Source organism: Sarcophilus harrisii, chromosome 2 (genome assembly GCF_902635505.1).
Source record: "Sarcophilus harrisii chromosome 2, mSarHar1.11, whole genome shotgun sequence".
Taxonomy (NCBI): domain Eukaryota; kingdom Metazoa; phylum Chordata; class Mammalia; order Dasyuromorphia; family Dasyuridae; genus Sarcophilus; species Sarcophilus harrisii.
The window spans coordinates 262256557-262277864 of NC_045427.1; the positions used below are offsets into that span (position 1 = coordinate 262256557).

Below are 21308 nucleotides of genomic sequence, written 5' to 3' on the forward strand. Positions count from 1 at the left end.
CCTTTTCCCTTAAGGCTGCTAGAACCTTCCATCATCAAATAACCTTGTATTTATTCTATATATATTTTATAATTGTTTTATAAATGTATATTATCTCCCCTGAATGAATGTAAAATCCTTGAAGGAAGAGACAAAAAGCATTTTTCACTTTGGGCCTCCAGAACTTGGCACAATGCCAGTGACACAGTGGATCAATAAATGATTTAATGTTGAAAAGGCCAGCAAATAAACTTTATCAAGACTTTTAACTGCATGGTAAATTGATCCAGTCATTCTGAGAAGCAATCTGTAACTATATAATACATAATAATATGTAATATACATAATATATTATTATTATTACAACATAAAAAATGATCAAAAGAATCTGGGAAAACTTATATGAACTGACAAGAGTGAAGTGAGCAAATAATTTTCTCCAATTATTTCTCCAGGTAATAATTTCTCTAATACTACTACTATAACGAAAAACAACTCTGAAAGACTCATGAATTCTGATTAACGAAATTAACAACCATAATTAGAAGACTGATGAAGCAAGCTATCCACTTTTGAGAGAGGTGATGGATGTAGAATGAAATATATAATTAGGTATGGCCAATGTGACAATTTATTTTGCTTAACTGTACATATTCCTTAGAAGTATTTTGTTTTTCTTTCTTTTCAAATGCAAGAGGAGGGCAGAAGTGAAGGTGAACTAGATTTCCTTCCCTCAGAAAAGAGTAATAAACAGAAAGTCAGAAGAAAATAGATAAGACAGTTTTGAAATAGAGGTTTAATCTGTTAAAAAGTAAGCTCTATATAATGGAAAATCAGTTACAATCCTCTATTTTCTAATCTATATGGAAATGTTACTTTTATTTGATGTTAAGTTTTTAGCAGGGAGGAAAAAAGGAAACGGAAAAAAAAAACATGATAATTAAACCTCAATGTACCAAGACACTTGAAGGGCAGCAAGAGCACTTGGAATCAGGGACCTGAGCTTTGGAAAAGTAACATGCTCGATCTAGCCCATAATTTCCTCCTTTACAAAAATGGAAGGAGGGTTGGAGTCAGTGATCTCTACAATCCCTGCCAGTTCTAAATCTATGAACCAAAAGGCTATTATTATACATTAAATAATGTCAGCCACTTGAGAGGTAAGGTATTATATTTAATCAAGAAAATATTAATAAAATCTCAGTGACCAGAGAAGTAGACTAGCATTTTTCAAACCCTTATTAAAATTTCTTCCCAAATCTAATGCTTGCCTTAAAGATAATTTATCTTGGAAAATGAATCCAAGTAAACAGATCCCATCTTTTAAGCCTTTTAATTCTTTTTTTTTTTTTTTCAATAGTCAAACTTGGTTATCCTTATTTATAAATGCTGCTTTCCTCTATCATCTCAACCCTTACCTTCAACCACTTTCTGCTTTTCTTCAGCTTGGAGAAGTTATATAAATTTCCTTTCTCAGATTTCGGCTCTGTGTAAAGAAACACAAAGAACAGCAAAATAAAATAATAAATGGATTTACAAGGACAGTTCTAGATGCAGGAAAGACATTAAGCCACAGACTGACCTGACTGTAGGACTCCATTTAAGGAATATGTATTTAACATTCCAGAATTGCTTGCTCCAGAGGTTTCCCCAAGCAAAGAATTTGGGGGTTCTTCCTTAACTTGTATTAAGGGATCCCCAGACTGAGGCAACAAAGGGTTATCATCCAGTCCATCTTCACTGTCATCACTGTTAAGAAGACGAAGAAGGTTAAGTCCACAATCAAAGCTGAGAAATGTTAATAATTAGATACTAGTAAGGCAAACCACTGGCCAGTCTATAGACTGCACATAAGAAATTCTTGTTAAAGGCAGCTGACTGATATTGTTTTTATATTAAAATTGGGATTTCATTGATACATATAACTCCTGTGTGATGAAGTTCCTTCTACAATGCAAATGAGCACTTTTCCTTCAGCTTAGAATCTTCCTTGCCAAAAATATTGAGATACTGAGTGGTCTTCTAGGGTTAACACAGACAGAATGTGTTTGGGGCAGGACTAGAAGAATCTAAGTCTTCTTGTCTTCAAGGCCAATTCTCTATCTACTTTACCATTTATTTTACAAATCATAAAGTAGCAATTTATTACAAATAATACCATCAATGAGCACCAAAAATGAAAATGCTAAACAAGAAACATAATGATATTTTAATACTATTGTATCCTTTCAGAAGGAAGCTGAGCAGGAGCAAAGAGGTTAAATGCAATTAGAAGCACAGAAAAGGTTTTCAATGGAACTCTCTCCTGCCACCCAAACACAGTCAAGGTCAGGGTTCTTCTTCAGTCTCTAAAGGATGGCATAAAACAACTGCTTTGCAGCTTCAAAGAGCATATAAAGATGCTTCTTTCTAACATGTTTTGCTGTCACATATTGACTAAAAATACTACTACCTCTCAGAAGTGTCTGGGGGTTTAAAACAAAATTTACATATTTTGAAACACAAGTGATAAACCACAGTCTGAAAGAAAACTAGATATGATAGCAATCCATCCTAACTAAACTAGATAAGCATACCTAGAGATATTCCTATTGAAGATGGCTGATGTCTGTCGCAAGAACTGGTCCAATCGCAGGGCCCTCTCCAGGTACTGAAGATAGAGGGGCTTAGCCAGCTCTGGGCAGCCGCCATCATCCCCGGCACCCAGCTCCGAGGCCATAGAACAAATTTCTCCTCATGCACAGAGGTCTCTGATCGCACAGCTATTAAATGAAGATAATGAATAAAAGGTGAAATATTCTAATTACACAATTCATTCTTTTCTTTTCACATTCACACCATTCCTACTTACCAGGTACTGATTTTCCCCCCTGCAATCAGACACATCTCATTTTCTTGTGCTTTATTTTACTGTACTTCACATATAGTACATTAAAAAAAAAAAAAACTTAAAGGTTTGTGGCAACTCTGTGTTGAGGAAGTCTACTGGGATCATTTTTCCAACAGCAGGTGCTCACACTGTGCCTGTATCACATTTTGTAATTCTCACAATATTTCAAACTTTTCATCATTATTATATCCTGCTGTGGAAATCTATGATCAGTGATCAATGTTGCTACTGTCATTGTTTTGCGGTGCCATGAATCAGGCCCATATAAGATCGGGAGTTAACTCAGTGGATATATGTTGGAATGTGTTCTGACTGTTCCACCCATTGGACAGTTCTCTCTCAGTCTCCTCAGGTCTCCCCAATTCCCTGAGACATAACAATATTGAAATTAGGCCAATTAATAACCCTACAATGGCCTCTAAGTGTTAGGATGAAAGGGAGAGTCAACTGATGTGGCAGATGTCATTTTTGTCTTATTTTAACAAACTGCTACCTCAACTTTCAGCAACCATCACTCTTACCAGTCAGCAACCACCAGAATTGAGGCAAGATCCTCTACCAGCAAAATAATTATGACTCACTTAAGGCTCAGATGATTAGCATTTTTTAAAGCAATAAAATGTTTTTCAATTAATACTACATCACCCTTTATTACAACATAGTGATAAACAAATATTTTGCATGCACTGGGAAACCAAAAAATTCACATGATTCACTTTATCTTGCTGTGGTCTAGAACTGAATCTAAAATATACCCAAGGTATGCATGCAGAAAAATAATACTGAGGCACCTGGTTGTCAGTGCTGGCACATAAAAAAAGCACATTAAAAAAAACATGTTTGTTGACTGACTAGATGACCATCATTAACTTGTTTTACAGCCTCAGTTTTCTTATCAATAAAATGTAAATAATATTTGAACTATCACATGAGAGTTATGAGAGAAGTACATTAAAATTAACTGTTAAATATTCCCAATTCTACATTTTTATTAAATTTAAATTAGCTGAGTGCTAATACCCCAAAGATGTTCTCTTGGTATTAATGATTTTTAAGATGTTTCATAACTGGATGAGATTTGGAGAACTGACACTCTCAATTTCTAAAATTAAAATCAATGTGTTTTCTAAGGCTAACCTATAACCTAGAAAATTTCCAGAAAACTTTTAATGTCATATTCATATATTATTATTGTCATAATGGACTCCCTAATTCTTAGCTTCTCCTCTTCCTCTCTTCTTTTTTTTCCTCATCAAAGAAGAAATTCAAGACAATTACTTCATACAATAAGGGTTTATAAACACCACCAAGCTATAATCTAAAATTATATATATTTATTTTTATCATTTGGCTTCTATGACATGAATTAAAAAACCAGCCTGAGGAGCTAGTACAATGAAAGGAAGAAAGACAGAGCTTCCAACTCTATCTTGTTCCCCTCAACTCCTTCAAACAGAAGATGCACCAGACTGCATCATGATTAGGAGATCCTCTATTATCCCTTTATTCCTCTATGTCAGTCTAAGAAACTATCATTCTTTAAGTCTTCTAGGTTCACAATTTCAGCATTAACCAGAACTCATTCTCACTCCTCACATGTCAAAACAGCTGCAAAATCTTACTGTTTTTCCCTTCCTATCTTTAAAATCTGACCTATTCTTTCTATTCATACTGCTATAATTTTAGGCCCTCATTACCTCTTACACAGTTTATTGCAAAGCATCTTAACTGTGCTACCTGCTTCAACTCTCTTATTATTCCAGTCTATACCTATATACTGCTGCCTAAAATTTCTTCTTAGGTCAGGTGTGGGGAATGTCTGGCCAAGGGGCCATATGAGCCCTGCAAAATTATTTGGTCAGGTCCTGCCAAGGCAACTGCAAGTGATGAGCTGAAAGTTAGGTACAGCAACTTCCTACTGCTTGAGTTCTCTATGTTGATAATTTTGTATGAGATTAGAAGGGAAGCAATAAACTGGGAAAATATTTTTACAGTCAAAGGTTCTGATAAAGGCCTCATTTCCAAAATATATAGAGAATTAACTCTAATTTATAAAAAATCAAGCCATTCTCCAATTGAAAAATGGTTAAAGGATATGAACAGACAATTCTCAGATGAAGAAATTGAAACTATTTCTAGTCATATGAAAAGATGCTCCAAGTCATTATTAATCAGAGAAATGCAAATTAAGACAACTCTTAAGATACCACTACACACTTGTCAGATTGGCTAAGATGACAGGAAAAAATAATGATGATTGTTGGAGGGGATGCGGGAAAACTGGGACATTGATGCATTGTTGGTGGAGTTGTGAATGAATCCAACCATTCTGGAGAGTAGTTTGGAAATATGCTCAAAAAGTTATCAAACTGTGCATATCCTTTGATCCAGCAGTGTTACTACTGGGCTTATATCCCAAAGAGATACTAAAGAAGGGAAAGGGACCTGTATGTGCACGAATGTTTGTGGCAGCCCTTTTTGTAGTGGCTAGAAACTGGAAACTGAATGAATGCCCATCAGTTGGAGAATGGTTGAATAAATTGTGGTATATGAATATTATGGAATATTATTGCTCTGTAAGAAATGACCAACAGGATGATTTCAGAAAGGCCTGGAGACACTTACCCGAACTGATGCTGAGTGAAATGAGCAGGACCAGGAGATCATTATATACTTCAACAACAATACTATATGATGACCAGTTCTGACAGACCTGGCCATCCTCAGCAACGAGATCAACCAAATCATTTCCAATGGAGCAGTAATGAACTGAACCAGCTACGCCCAGAGAAAGAACTCTGGGTGATGACTAAAAACCATTACATCGAATTCCCAATTCCTATATTTTTGCCCACCTGCATTTTTGATTTCCTTCACAAGCTAATTGTACAATATTTCAGAGTCTGATTCTTTTTGTACAGCAAAATAACGTTTTGGTCATGAATACTTATTGTGTATCTAATTTATATTTTAATGTATTTAACATCTACTGGTCATCCTGCCATCTAGGGGAGGGAGTGGGGGGGTAAGAGGTGAAAAATTGGAACAAGAGGTTTGGCAATTGTTAATGCTGTAAAGTTACCCATGCATATAACCTGTAAATAAAAGGCTATTAAATAAAAAAATAAAATTAAAAAAAAAGTTATCAAACTGTGCATACCCTTTGATCCAGCAGTGTTGCTACTGGGCTTATATCCCAAAGAGATTATAAAGAAGGGAAAGGGACCTGTATGTGCACGAATGTTTGTGGCAGCCCTTTTTGTAGTGGCTAGAAACTGGAAACTGAATGGATGTCCATCAGTTGGAGAATGGCTGAATAAATTGTGGTATATAAATATTATGGAATATTACTGTTCTGTAAGAAATGACCAACAGGATGATTTCAGAAAGGCCTGGAGAGACTTACATGAACTGATGCTGAGTGAAATTATAAATGCCACAAAAAAACCTCAAGCTCAGATGGATTTACAAATAAATTCTATCAATTAATCCAAAAACAGCTAACCCCACCACTACATAAATTATTTTGAAAATAGGAAAAATATACTCTTCCAAACTTTCTATAAAACAATGTGGTCCTGGGAGATGACTAAAAACCATTACATTGAATTCCCAATCTCTATATTTATGCCCACCTGCATTTCTGATTTCCTTCACAAGCTAATTGTACAATATTTCAGAGTCTGATTCTTTTTGTACAGCAAAATAACGGTTTGGTCATGTATACTTATTGTATATCTAATTTATATTTTAATATATTTAACATCTACTTGTCATCCTGCCATCTGGGGGAGGGGGTGAGGGGATAAGAGGTGAAAAATTGGAACAAGAGGTTTGGCAATTGTTAATGCTGTAAAGTTACCCATGCATATAACCTGTAAATAAAAGGCTATTAAATAAAAAATAAAATTAAAAAAAAAAAAAAGATAATTTTTTATGGTGCCGAATGATGTTAAAAATATCCAAAATAGCCCTTGGCAGAAAAAAGGTTCCCCACCTCTGGTTTAAGTAAAGATCTGACCACATCATTTCCCTAATTAATTCCAATGTATTCTCTTTGTCCCTAGAATCAAATCTAAATTCCTGTTTAATTTTAAAAGACCTTCCAAACCTATTTCTCCATTGTATATGACTACTCCTTGCCTACCCTAGGATCTACCCAAACTGATTTTCTAATTACACACATACACACACGCACACACGCACACGCACACACACACACACACACTACATCTCCCATCACTGTGCTTTTGAACTGGCTGTCTTGCATACCTGGAATGCACTCCCCCTTATCATCTGCCTCATAGAGTCTCTCATTTAAAGGAATGAGACAAAGCTCTATCACAATCTTCTACATGAAGCACTTCTTTCCAAAACAGTTCATATTAACTTTTTAGATATTTGTATTCATCCATTTAATATTTATGCTACATTTTTATATTAACAGTCATTCCTTATTATTCAAAGATTCTAGATTTACAAATCTGCCTATTCACTAAAATTTATTTGCAATTTCAGAATCAATATTTGTGCCATTTTGGTGTTCATTCAGGAACACATGCAGAAATTTTCAACATATTCTCAGTGGAATTTAAACAAGGCAATGTTCTGCCTTCTTGTTTCATTTCTCATACTGTAAACAATTATCTTTTTGTAGTCTAGTGTCACTTTTTTTGTGCTTTTTGTTGATTTCCCTTTTTAAAATAACCCATAAGCAGAAGACGGAAGTATTTTCTAATGTTCCTAAGCACAAGAAGGTTGTAATGTAACTCATTGAGGAGATGTATTACGTAAGTTCCTTCAAGCAGGAGTTAAGAGTGCTGTTGATTGTGAGTTTGATGTTAATGAAATCAACAAAAGAAAAGGGAAAGAAGAGAAAATTTACCAATCTGTATGTAAGGTTATTCTAGAAAATGCTCAAGTAAATGTTGTGATTGAAGGTTCAAATGAACCTGCCTTCTTATTTCCCCTAGGAATAATGGTTTAATATTCACTATTAATTCAGTGTTTGCCTCAACTTTATAGAACATGATTACTATGAATGACGAGTATTGGCTATACTTGTGGTCTCATTCTCTGTATTTATATCTTCAATGCCTAATATAGTGTGTAGCACTTAGTAGATGATTAATAAATACTTGATTGGCTAATAAATATGTATTGCAAATTGACTTACAAGCATGTCTGGCCCTTTTATGAACAGATGCAGAGAAAAAGAAGAACTAAGAAGAATTTATACACTGATAACATTACAAAGAAAAATAACCTGTAAGACTTCAGAACTCTGATCAGTGAAATAACAGATTAAACATGCTATTTCAAATGAAGAAACATACATTTCTGGCCACTTGCTAATATGGGAACTTATCTTGCTGAACTATGTATCTATATATTGTATATCTACGTATTGAGGACTTTATTGTCTTTAAATATCTCAGAGGGGGAGCTATTGTGGGAGGGATAGACTAAAAAAAAGAAATTAAGATAAAAAAAAAAGAAAAGCACTACCATTGAAGATTTTTGAGTATAAGAGTCATGTAAAAGAAACTGTTTTGAGATTTTTTTGGCGGGGGGGGGGGGGGTGTGTGTGTGTCTGGTAGTGAATGGTACTGGCTCCAGTAAAAATTCTGTAATGCCTTATTTGATGTAGATCCTTAAGAAGGCTATATGAGTGAAATACAAATTCTGATAGATCCTCCCAAACTAGAAGAGCTTAAGTTCAGTGTTGTACTGTGTACCTTCATCTGTGGTCTTAAGAACACAGAAAGATTCTCTTTAAAGGCATCAAGTTGTATTATCAGTAAAAAAGAGAAACTTGAACTAAATTACAGATTCCTTAAATATTAAAATAAGAAGTGGCATGCACCACAGATTAAAAGGAGGTGATCTTAGAATCGCATCCACAACAAAATTTATTTCTCCATTCTAGACCAATGATTCCAACATAATACTCATTATTTATTTACTGTTTAAAAACCATCAAAGATTTTTATTATGAATCCCTTAAATCATTGTGATAAATTACTTAGTGTTTGCAAATAACAAAATGGGAATCACAAATATGAATACAGGCTTGGGAGTTGGGATAATAGGGGGCTGGCAGAAGAAAGTTATATTCAGACAACCAACATCAGAACTTTCTAGTCTGCTAAAATTTTTACCTTTGTGCTAATACAGCAGTAACTTTGATTGGGGGGAAAAAATGAGAGGGGGGGGTTGTTTTAATCAATAAAAACAGCCCATTTTCAAGCAACAGTAGCTCTAGTTTTAATTGTTCACCCACAAACAAAAAAAATTATATAAAAAATACACCACCAATCTTTTCTTATGGTAACTTAAATTTGTATGTTTTTTGTTGCCCATAGATCTACTTTCGCTATTATTGCATAGCAATCACTTTCCAGTATGGATCTGAGTTTTCTGACTGGGATCTAAATGGATTTATTGTTATATTATCTCTATAAAAGTTTCTTTGACAGGTAGTAATATCCATATGTATAGGGAATCTAAAATTTTCAGACATAGCTTAGTTCAAATTTCTCTGTTTTCCAATATTATCTGAATAAAGTATAAGCCACAGTTCAAGAAAACATTATTTGCACCTTTCCACTAGTATTATTTTCTAAATTTTAGACTTTTTTATGTTATATTGTTATAAAATTTATTATATCATAGGCTCCTTAGGAGCTAAACTTGTTATTTTTAAGCCCTGGTCAGTATATGCCCTCTATTATCCTTGACAGATTTAAGACAAGTATTCCGAGAATATAAATTACTAGTTATTGGTAAAAACTAAAAATAAAGCACACTACATGGCAGCCTTGAGTCATAATCTTCATTATTATATTTTAATCTTAAATAATAAAAGATAAATTTCTGGATACATCTAATGTGAGAATTTGTTTTGTCAGACTATGCAATATATTAATTTTGTTGTTACTGTTGTTGGTTTGTTTTTGCTGAAAGGAGAAGGCAACTATAGGAGGAATAGATTAAATTTTTTAAGAGGGTGGCAATGGTGATAGAAAACATTGGAACTGGGTCATCAGGCCCCTCTTCGAGGTTCCTTCTTTTGTGGTTATGTTTTAATTGCCCTTAGACTGCAAGCTGTTTGAAGACAGATTATATATATATTTTTATTTGTACCCCCAGCACTGATTACAGTGCTTAGCACATAATAGACACTTAACATTAATATACTGTACTGATTATCACATACAAAAATCCACTGATACTGGATTATTTATCAATGCCAATACAATGACCCATCTATTAGCGTTAACTAGGATGGAATAGAATAGTAATACAGACATTGAAGAACTTGTAGACCATCTAAGTACTCTTTTAAAAACTATCTGGCAATGTACTGAAAATCTATTTGTTTTCCTAATTATATTTTTAGTCCAATATTGAACATCTATTCCAAGGACATGCATAAACCACATATAAATTTGTGAAGTCTGACTATATATAAAAAAAAATCCTCAGCTTTTAATCACACAGACAAGGGATACAATAATACGGCAGTCACAGCTGCCAGTTACTACCTTACTAGACTCAGACAAGTCACTTCACTTCTTCTAGGGCTTCATTTGTTCAATCTGTAAAATGAAGGGGTTAAACTAAATGATCTTCCTTCCAGCTATAACCTATGATCCTCTAACGTTTCTGGATCCTTGGTCTCCTCATATGAAAGATAAAGAGTACTGGTTATAACAACGCAAGAACCACCACAAAACTAAATGCTTTATAATAATGACTGAGTTTAATCCAAGAAGAGTGAGTTGAGAAAATATTATTTCCTTCTACCTATCTTGATGAAGTATTGTATACACTGTCAGATAAGTCAATGGGTACTTTGGTTTAACTGGACTGCTTATTTTTCTTTCCTTCTTTCTATTTTTGTATCAAGGGAAGGGACACCAAGTTGAGGGAAGAGACATATTTGAGAATGGATACAACAACAAAGTGCATAAATTAAAATCAAGAGGAGGTTTAACTCAAAGATTATGAAGGTCCACTTCAGCCCTAATAATTTTTAAATCTATGTACTCTATGGTGAGGCAGTATTGCTTTGGTGGACAATGACATAAGTACACCCAGAATATTCAAATCTGAACTCTATCATTTAGGGACTGTGAATCTTAGGGAAGTACCTGGCTCTTTAAACTTCAGTTTCCTCATCTGCAAAATTATTCTAATATTTATAATACTTCATTGGGTTATTTTAAGGATCAACAGAGACAACATCTGTAAAAATGTTATAGTGTAAGGCACCATAGTTTTTTTAAAAAATCATCTTAATGATATCATTCCTTTTACACCGCCTACATTTCCCTTCTGTATTCCTATCTCTCTTCCCTCCCAAAGAATCATCCTTTAAAAATTTTTTCTAAAAATAAAAGAAAAAAAAAGAGGAGAGGGAAAATCAGCAAAAATCACAACTGAGTGGCCCTTACCCCTCCACTGGAAGGGGAAGAGGAGTTATCTTCTTATATCACTTCAGTGGGGCCAAGTTTGTTCTTTATAATTTTTCAATTTTCAGTTGTGGTTGTCAACATTTATTTGGTTCTTTCCACAACCACTATTTGTTGTGACTGTGTAAAATGTTTTCTTCACTGTCTACTTCACTTTGAATCAGTTTATGTGAATCTTTCTATGTTTCTTTGTTTTCATCTTTCTTATAATCCAATAAAATTCAATTACAGTCATATATCACCATTTCTTTGGCCATTTTCCAAGTGATGGAATCTTTGTTTCCAGTCCTTTGCTACTACAAAAAAAAAAAAAAAAGTGATGCTATAAATATTTTAACAATTACCAGTTTGAAGATTATGCATAGAAGTGGAATCTCTGGGTCAAAGGATATGATGCACAGCCATATACATTTTATTTGCATAATTCCGCACTTTTTTGGGAATGGTTGTACTAATTTATCGTTCTACCCAACCAAACATTAGTACACCCATCTTTCCAAAATCTCAACAACAATGACAAAGGTATGAAGTAAAACCATGGGACTCTTCTACTACATACTTTTTAAAAGAATGAGTTCTTTTTTAATATGGTTTTTAATTGTCTGCTATCCTTTTCTGAGAACTACTTATATCTTTTAATAACTTTTCTATTAGGGAAAACTACTGTTATTGCTAGAACATTCCTCTAAACCCATACCTTTAAAAACTACCTACTTATATTCAAGTGTGTCCTGGAAGTAGGACCAACTTAAATTATTCAGTGTAAGCATTAACACTTTCAAAATCAGCTAACTACAAATAAGGGTTTGATATATTATTCTACTGATTCTCTAGACTTGAGAAAATGATGGAGAAATTATTAATAAAGATTAAATTTAAAAGTACACTCTACTATACATCCTACCCACTCTTTGTTAAAACACTTACTAATATAGCCCTATCAAAAATTAAGGGACCACCCTAGCATAGATCTAGATATTCAGTAAATACCTTTTTGTTTGTTTTGTTTTTCAGTTACAAATACATTGTTCAGAGAGAGGTCAATTAGAAGAGATAAGCATTCAGTACAAAGGTGCAAATATTAATGAATGACAATTGACAGGACAAAGATAAGACCTGGCACTATCCTTTGACCAGCACAGGGAGCACTTGAGAATATATTAAGGTTTGATAACACTTGATAAAGAGGAATGATAAATAAAAGATGTTCTATTACTTTGGGGTAAAGGGAGAAGGGCAGGTGCCCTCTGAGGCATGGAGAGAGGCATCATCCCAAGTGAGTACTTTTAGCTTAAAGTTTCTGAGAATAGCAGAGGGGCCATTCTGGTATCCTCAGACACTGTTAAGGGCCTTGCAGGCAAATTCTGACAAAATAAAGCCTACATGAGAAACGTCCAAGTTGTAGTATTTCAGATTCATCTTGATCTGTTTTTGTATCAGTTGCTACATTGGCTCCTAGAAATTAGTGCTTGGGACCTTTCAGTAGAGCACAAAGCCAATATGGCCACTGGCATAGGTAGGAACAATAAAGTAGACACTACATAGAACACAGACTACAGAACTGATTAATCAGATCCAACTACTGGCACCCATCCTGAATCAGAGAACATGATCACTTGAGTGAGCACTATCTTCAACCACTGATGGTTCTCTTTGAACAAGCTCTTGGCAGCAGTCATGGGATCTGAGGAATTGATAATCACAACATCAAAGCCCTCCTGATTCTACTGCATGAGTCTAAAACTGTCTCACATCCAGGATAAGTTTTGGCATAGATGGCACATTGTTATGCCCTGAAAATCCTTTTTAAACAGGATCATATTTTTGTCAGTGTTTCAAGATGTCCTGGAGGACAGCCTCATGCTCATCACAAATAATCAACACCTCTTTTTGGCTGCAGAAGGTCAGACTGGCCATCATCTCCTAGAATGAGAGTTCCTCTTTCTCTCCAAAGTAGCTGATTGCCTCCAGCTCCATGTTACCTTAGATCAATGGTTCTCAAACTTTTGTTATCAGTATCTTTATATTATTAAAAATGAGGATCGGTCCAAAAAGTTTTTGTTTATGTTGATTATATTTACCATATTAGAAATAAAAACTAATTTTGAATTTGTAGATCCTCCAAAAGGATTTCAGAGATTCCCAGAATTCTTTGAACCACACTTTGAGAACCACTGCCTTAGATCTTACTGCAGAAGACCAGGATCTATTCATGGCAGGAGTATTGATGGTAAAACAATTTATCCATTTGCAGGGACATGGCTTGGCCTTCCAGGAACAAATTTCCCCATATGGAAGATGGGTTGCAAAAAGACAAATTTAGACTTGATTTAAGAAAAAACTTTCAAACAATTAGGGCTATCTCAAAGTGAAATCTTTTAGGAGATTCTTCCTCACTGTGGATGATTATTAGTTGTAGAAGAACTTTTTCTGGTAGAGTTTGGACCAGATGGTTTCCAAATTCCTTTCCAACACTTAAAATCTATATTTTTATAAAGAATTTGTCTCCTTGGAATTAATCATAATAAATAGTATTAATTCGTTCTGAGTTATGTTGAATATGCTTAGAAATATAGCAGGCAGGATTAAATTGTTGGGAAGAGAATTTCTTTTCTTCCACTTAAAACATCTTTATTCCCTTCAAGGCAATATCCTATGGCATTAACCTGAGGACTACCACCACTGGAGTTATCTTTTGCTAAAAACATTTCAATTTGTATCAATACCCTTTTTAAAAAGGGACACTCAAAACTACCAATAGGCACCAGAAATACAAAAAAAGACAAAACCCAAACAAAACCAAAAAAACCTCAAAACTCCAACACTATAGATGTAGTCTGATCAGGGCTAGTACAGGCATACCTTGAAGATGTTGAAGGTTCAATTCTAGATCACAGCAATAAAACAAATATCAAATTAAAGTGAATTACATGAATTTTTTGGCTTTCCAGGGTTGCCACAACCCCTTAATTTGTTAAAAACAAACAAACAAACAAACAAATAAATAAAAAATCCACGATCTCTGAAATGCAGTAAAGCAAAGTACAAGAAACTGAGTTATGTCTATATAGAAGAAAGAGAACTCCGGCTCTACACACTAAAATTTCTTAATGCAGTACAAGTTCAAATTGTGTAGGTCATTACTTTTTAAAAGTTTATTATTTTTCCAGAAACATGCAAAGATAGTTTTCAATATTCATCTTTGCAAGACTTTGTGTTCCAAATTTTTCTTTTCCTTTCCCTCCCACCCCTAGTCAGGAAGCAATCCAATACATGTTAAACGTGCAATTCTTCTAAACATATCTCCCCATTCATCATGCTGTGCAAGAAAAATCAAATCAAAAGGGAAAAAAGGAGGGGAGAAACAAGAAAAAAGGTGAAAATACTAATGTTTTTGATCCACATTTAATCTCCATAATTCTATAGGTACAAATGGCTTTTTCTATCCCAAATCTACTGGAATTGTCTTGAATCACCTCACTGTTGAAAAGAGCCAAGTCCATCACACACTTGATCATCACATAATCATCTTGTTTTGTGTATAATGTTCTCTTGGTTCTGTTCACTTCATTTAGCATCAGTTCATATAATTCTTTCCAGATTTTTCTAAAATCAGTCTGCTCATAATTTCTTATAGACTAATATTCCATTATATTCATATACCATAACTTATTCAACCATTCCCCAATTGAGAGACATTTACTCAATTTCCACTTCCTTGCCACTAACAAAAAGGGCTGCTACATTTGTACACGTGGATCCTTTTTATGATTTTCTTGGGATACAATCCCTATATTTATGCCCACCTGCATTTTTGATTTCCTTTACAAGCTAATTGTACAATATTTCAGAGTCTGATTCTTTTTGTACAGCAAAATAACGGTTTGGTCATGCATACTTATTGTGTATCTAATTCATATTTTAATATATTTAACATCTACTGGTCATCCTGCCATCTGGGGGAGGGGGTGGGGGGGTAAGAGGTGAAAAATTGGAACAAGAGGTTTGGCAATTGTTAATACTGTAAAGTTACCCATGCATATAACCTGTAAATAAAAGGCTGTTAAATTAAAAAAAAAAAAAAAAAAGATTTTCTTGGGATAAAGATCCAGTAGTGGTACTGCCAGATCAAAGGGTATCCATAGTTTAATAACCCTTTGGGCATAGTTTTAAATTGTTTTCCAGAATGGCTGGATCATTTCACAACTTTACCAACAATGTAGCAGTGTCTTTGGTTTTCTCACATCCCCGTGAATATTTATCATTATCTGTTTCTGTCATCCTTAGCCTGTCTGAGACATGTGAAGTGGTACTTCAGAGTTGTCTTAATTAGCATTTCTCTAATGAATCGTGATTTAGAGGATTTTTTCATGACAAGAAATGGCCATTTCTTCATCGGAAAATTTCCTATTCATATTTTTCGATTAATTATCAACTGGAGAATGGCTTGTATTCTTAAAAGTTTGAGTCAATTTTCTATATATTTTAGAAATCAGATCTTTATCAGAAACAATGGATGTGAAAATTCTTTCCTGGCTTTCTACTTCCCTTCTAATCTTGACTTCATTGGTTTTGTCTGTACAAAATCTTTTTAAATTAATGTAGTCAAAATTATCCATTTTGCATTTCATAATGTTCTCTAGTTCTTCTTTGGCCATAAATTCCTCCCTGCTCCACAGATCTGAGAGGCAGACTATCCCTTATTCTCCTAATTTGCTTATAGTACCTTTAATTTAGAAGTACTTCTATTATGCTGAAATTTTTGTTAAGCATATTTGTGTCATAAAGAAACTTATCCTGTAACAGTGAATTTCTCTAACAAAGATCTGATAGTCAAAGTATGTAGAAAATTGATAACAAATTAATAAGGTTAATTCATCAAGTGAAAGGATATGAAATTTAAAAAAAAAATGTAAACATTTAACCTATATTGGATTATTTGCTATTGGAAGAGGAAGAAGGGAGAAAAATTTAGAACAAAAGATTTTTGCAAACCTTCAATGTTTGAAACTATCTTTGCATGTATTTTGAAAAATAAAAATCTATTAAGATAGTAAGAAAGTATAAAACTTGGGGAGGGGGCGAGGAGAAGAAATGCAAAGTATCAACAACTATAGAAAAAAATTTTCAAAAACACGTGAGAAAATATAAATTAAAAAAAAAAACTTTTCATACCCTTCAACTTCACACACCCATCAGATTAGCAAGGCTAACTCCCCCCCCCCCCCAAAAAAAAAGAACAGAAAAATGACAATTGATAGAGGAACTATGGGAAGATAGGAACACAAATTCATAGGTAGGAGTTGTGAATTGCACTGAGTATTCTGGAAAGCAATTTCCAAATATCCACAATGTCACTCATACCCTTTGACCTAAAGATACCACTACTAGCAATATGCCCCACCTCTAAAAAGGTCAAAGTCAGACCAGAATAGAATTAGGAAGTACATAAAAACATACATAATGGCATTTTTATTGTAGCAAACTATGGAAAACAAAGATAGGTACTTGACAATTGGGTAATTATTAAATAAATTTTGGCACACAAATACATTGGAATGTTATTGTGCTGTAAAAAAAAAAAAAAAGACACAAAAAATGGATTCACACAAACCTGGGAAGTATTATATAAAATGATAAAACAAGAGTGAAAGTGAGAAGAACCAGAAGAACAACTTACAATGATGGCTACAATGGACAATGAAAGACTTTAAAAAAAAAAAAACAACTCTTTTACAATCTAGCTTTATTATTTTGTTTTTGTTTTGAATCTAATGCTCTATTTGCCAATGATCTAATTGCCAAATGTAAGGGTCTTTTTTTCCCAATCCTCAGCCTTCTTGATTTCTCTTCAGTCTTTGACATTGCTGCTCACTCTTGACATTCTTTTCTCTCTAGCTTTTCATGATACTTTTCTGTCCTAGTTCTTCTTTCAGATCTATCTGTCCAATTATCCAGTTTGAGTTGTCCAATAGGCAGATGGAGATGCAAGACTGAAGGTCAGCAGAAAGGTTAAGGCTGGACAAGTACATCTGAGTCTTCTACATAAAAATGATAATTGCAAAAAGGGAAACTGATCAAGATAACAAATGAAATATTAAAGAGGGAGAAGAAAAGTCCAGGGTAGAATCTAGGGGAATATCCAAAATTAATGGATGAACGAAAATCCAACAGAAGAGACTATGAATAAATGTTTACATTCATAGAGAACCATGGGACATCTTAAATTCAACCTGTTCAAAACTGAACTCACTTTTCCGACTTTCAAAATCTTTACTATTCCCTATCTTCTTTATTATAGTTGAGAATACTACCATCCTCACAGTAACCCACACTCTAATCAGTTGAGTTGTCATTCCTAACTCACTTTCACCCCCTACAATTTTTATCCATTCCCCCCTTTCACACTACTGATCTTCCTAAAAGTATGTGTCTGATTCGTGTCACCCTTCCCCCATTCAATAAATTCCAGGGTCCTCCTATAATTATAACCGTCAGGACATAAACTACGGTTTACTCTTAAAGCCCTTTATAACCTGCCCCTTTCTTACCTTTCTAGTTTTCTTTCACTTTAACACCGCCCCCCCCTTTCATAAATCCTCTGCAATCCATTAATACTGGTTTCCTTCCTTTTCTTCCCCTGAGCCACTCAATCTCCTGCATTGAGCTTTTTCATTGGCTGTCCCCCATGCCTGGAATGGTTTTCCTCCTCCTTATCTCTACCTCCTGGCTTTCTTCAAAACCTAGGCTAAAGTCTTACCTTCAGCAAGATGCCTTTCCCAGTATCCTTTGATCTTAGTGCCTTCCCTCTAAGATTACCTTCAATCTATCCTGTGTATATCTTGTTTGTACACAGTAGTTTGCAAGTTGCCTCCCCAATTAGGCTGTGAGCTCCTTGAGAGCAGGCATTGTTGTTTGGCTTTCTTTGTATTACCAGAGCTTGGCACTGTGCCTGCCACATAGGAGTTACTTAATAAATACTTGTTAACTAAATCTGAGAGAAGAAAATATACTTGCCCAAGGTTGAAGAAAAAAGATATTCTCATACTGTATTCCAATACTGTTTACACTCTAATACAGTTTGTAAGTTTGGATCTGCTAGAAATGGTTTTATTTAACATTAATCTATATCCAACCCATTTCTAGTTTGGAGAGAAATCACTCATAGGTGAATAAACAAATTACCATACCATTTGTTTGAATAACTACCATTAAAACAAAGGGACTTCCTTCCTAATCTTGATATCTTAACCCCTTTCTTGGAGGAGAAGGGTGAGTGCTAGCAAGTCAATCACTAAAGGTAAGCAGGTAAAGAAGGGAAGGGTCTAATATTTGGTCACTAACCAAAACTCTTGTGCAGATCCATCATTTACCTTTTCAGACGGGTTTTTCCTATGAATCTGGAAGGGGCTTTAAAGGAAAAAAATTAATATTTTTGGTTTTACTAAAATATGCTTCTATATATTCTTAAATATGCTTCTATACTTGGGTCAAAAAGTCAAGTGTTTAAAGCAATATTTGAAATCAGATCTTCCTGTTCTAAGACTACTAATCCAGTGTCACCTAGCTGCCTTTATGTTCCTACTAAAATCTTTTTCTTACATTGTATTGTGTTTGTTCTATATAAACTTATGTATGTATAAAACGTTTCCCCTTTAAGAAAGTATGCTCCAAGTAATGAACTGAACTAGCTACGCCCAGAGAAAGAACTCTGGGTGATGACTAAAAACCATTACATTGAATTCCCAATCCTATATTTATGCCCACCTGCATTTTTGATTTCCTTCACAAGCTAATTGTACAATATTTCAGAGTCTGATTCTTTTTGTACAGCAAAATAACGTTTTGGTCATGTATATTTATTGTGTATCTAATTTATATTTTAATATATTTAACTGGTCATCCTGCCATGGGGGGGGGGGGGGGGAGAGAGGTAAGAGGTGAAAAACTGGAACAAGAGGTTTGGCAATTATTAATGCTGTAAAGTTACCCATGCATATAACCTGTAAATAAAAGGCTATTAAATTTAAAAAACAAAAAAAAAAAGTATGCTCCAGGAGAGCACCTGTTATTTCATGCCTTGTATCTGTATCCCTGCAAAGTGCAGTGTCCATCACATGACAGATGTTTATTAAAACTGACTGGGGGACAGCTAGGTGGTGCAGTGGATAGAATACCAGCTCTAGTCAGGAGGACCTGAGTTCAAATCTACCCTCAGACACTTCACATTTCCTAGCTGTGTGACCCTGGGCAAGTCACTTAACCCTAATTGCCTGAGGGAGGGGGGGGAGGAGATTGAATGGATACATATTGTATAATGATGATAGAAGAGATAAATTCTTTCAGGCCCAGGATGTTTTTTGCTTCTGATTCAATATGGACAATGCCATAAAATAGGGATGATACTATTGTATGTAGAACCTATCTCACAGAAAACATTTGGCAAATCTTTGTAAATTATTCCATAAATTCAGCTATTAATCTCTGAAACTTCTTCAGATTCATTATGTTTTTACTGAGATGAAGTAGGTTTAGGTATAGAAACAGAACTAGTTTGCCCAATTATAATTTTGGTTTTATTTCCAATTCCTTTTTTTTCACAAATGCTTAACAAACATCTAGAGTAGGTGCCTTCAACTTTCTCTTCTCTCTCTTCTTAATCCTTTATAATCTGCCTTCTGGCCTTAGGCCAGACCAAAACCTCTGGTCTTCAAAGTTGCTAATGACCTCTTAGTTGCCAAACCCAAAGTCCTTTTCACAATCCTCATTCTCCTTGATCTCTCTGTAGCCTTTGACACTTCTGATAACTCCCTCCTCCAGGATACTCTCTTCTCTAGGTATAATGAACTCCCATTCTCTCCCCATTTTCCTACCAAGTTTATTTACCCTTCTGTCTCATTTGCTGGATCCTCCTCCAGATCATACCTTCTAATTAGTTGTCTCTTAGGGTTCTAGCCTGGGCCCTGTTCTTCTCTCTTTCTCTATACACTATTTCACTTGGTGATTTCATGGGCTTCCATGGATTTAATTACCATTTATATGTCAGTGATTCTCAAATCTACCTATTTCTTGGCTCTCAACCTCACAACTCCAATTGACTTTTAAACATCTTACCTTAAAGTTCAAAAGACATGTTAAAAATGAGTATGTATAAAACAAAACTCACTATTTTTCCCTCTACCCCACCTCCTCACCTTCCCTACTCTCTTGAACACAGCCCCTTTGCTCCTCTGACACTGCCATCCCTTTAGTGGAGGCTCTCACCACCTCACACTCTAATAGTCTACTGTGGGGGGTTATCTGCCACCTCAAGTCTCTCCACACTCTAATCCATGCTCCATTTAATCACTAAAGTGATTTTCCTAAAGCATAGATCTGATGTCACTCTCCTACTCAATAAATTCCATTGGTTCCCCATTGTCCCCATATAAAGTGCTCTATTCAAAGCCCTTCACAATGTAGCCCCCTCCTACCTTTCCAATCATCTTACACCTTACATGTGCTCTTCCAATTAGTGACATTGGCCTTTTGGTTGATCCATGAAGAAGACACTTCATTTCCTGGTTCCGGGCATTTTCTTTGGTTTTTGTCAGAGGCACAGAGGCAATGTGCTTCCTTTACATCCCAACCAAAATCTCACATTATGCAGAAAGCCCTCCCTGACTCTTTTAATTCCAAACTTTCCTCCATTAATTAGTTTGTTTATCTTACATATAGCTTGTTTTGAATATGTTTCCATGTCATCACCTCCTTATATTGTGAAGTCCAAGAAGACAGAAATGTCTTTTCTTTCTTTTTCTATCCCTAGTACTTAGTATAAGGCCTGTCACTTGATCAGTATTTATTAACTGATTGAAAAACAGTTTGTTTTTTTGCCTAAACTCACCATTATACTTTGGGAATACTATTAACAAATATTTTACACTGTTCTGTTAGTTCAGTTAGCTACAGAAGACCTTTCA

General features: G+C 34.7%; 1 protein-coding gene across 1 annotated transcript in view; it reads right to left on the bottom strand.

The window, feature by feature from the left end:
• The window catches only part of INO80 (INO80 complex ATPase subunit), a 104766-nt gene that overhangs the window by 78835 nt on the left and 4623 nt on the right, over window positions 1-21308 (bottom strand). Inside the window, exons 2-4 of the mRNA XM_031952111.1 lie at window positions 2556-2741; window positions 1562-1728; window positions 1398-1465 (exon numbers count right to left, since the gene is read on the bottom strand). Of these exons, the coding sequence (XP_031807971.1) occupies window positions 1398-1465; window positions 1562-1728; window positions 2556-2698 (378 nt within the window). The 5' untranslated portion in view covers window positions 2699-2741. The remainder of the gene's footprint in view (window positions 1-1397; window positions 1466-1561; window positions 1729-2555; window positions 2742-21308) is intronic.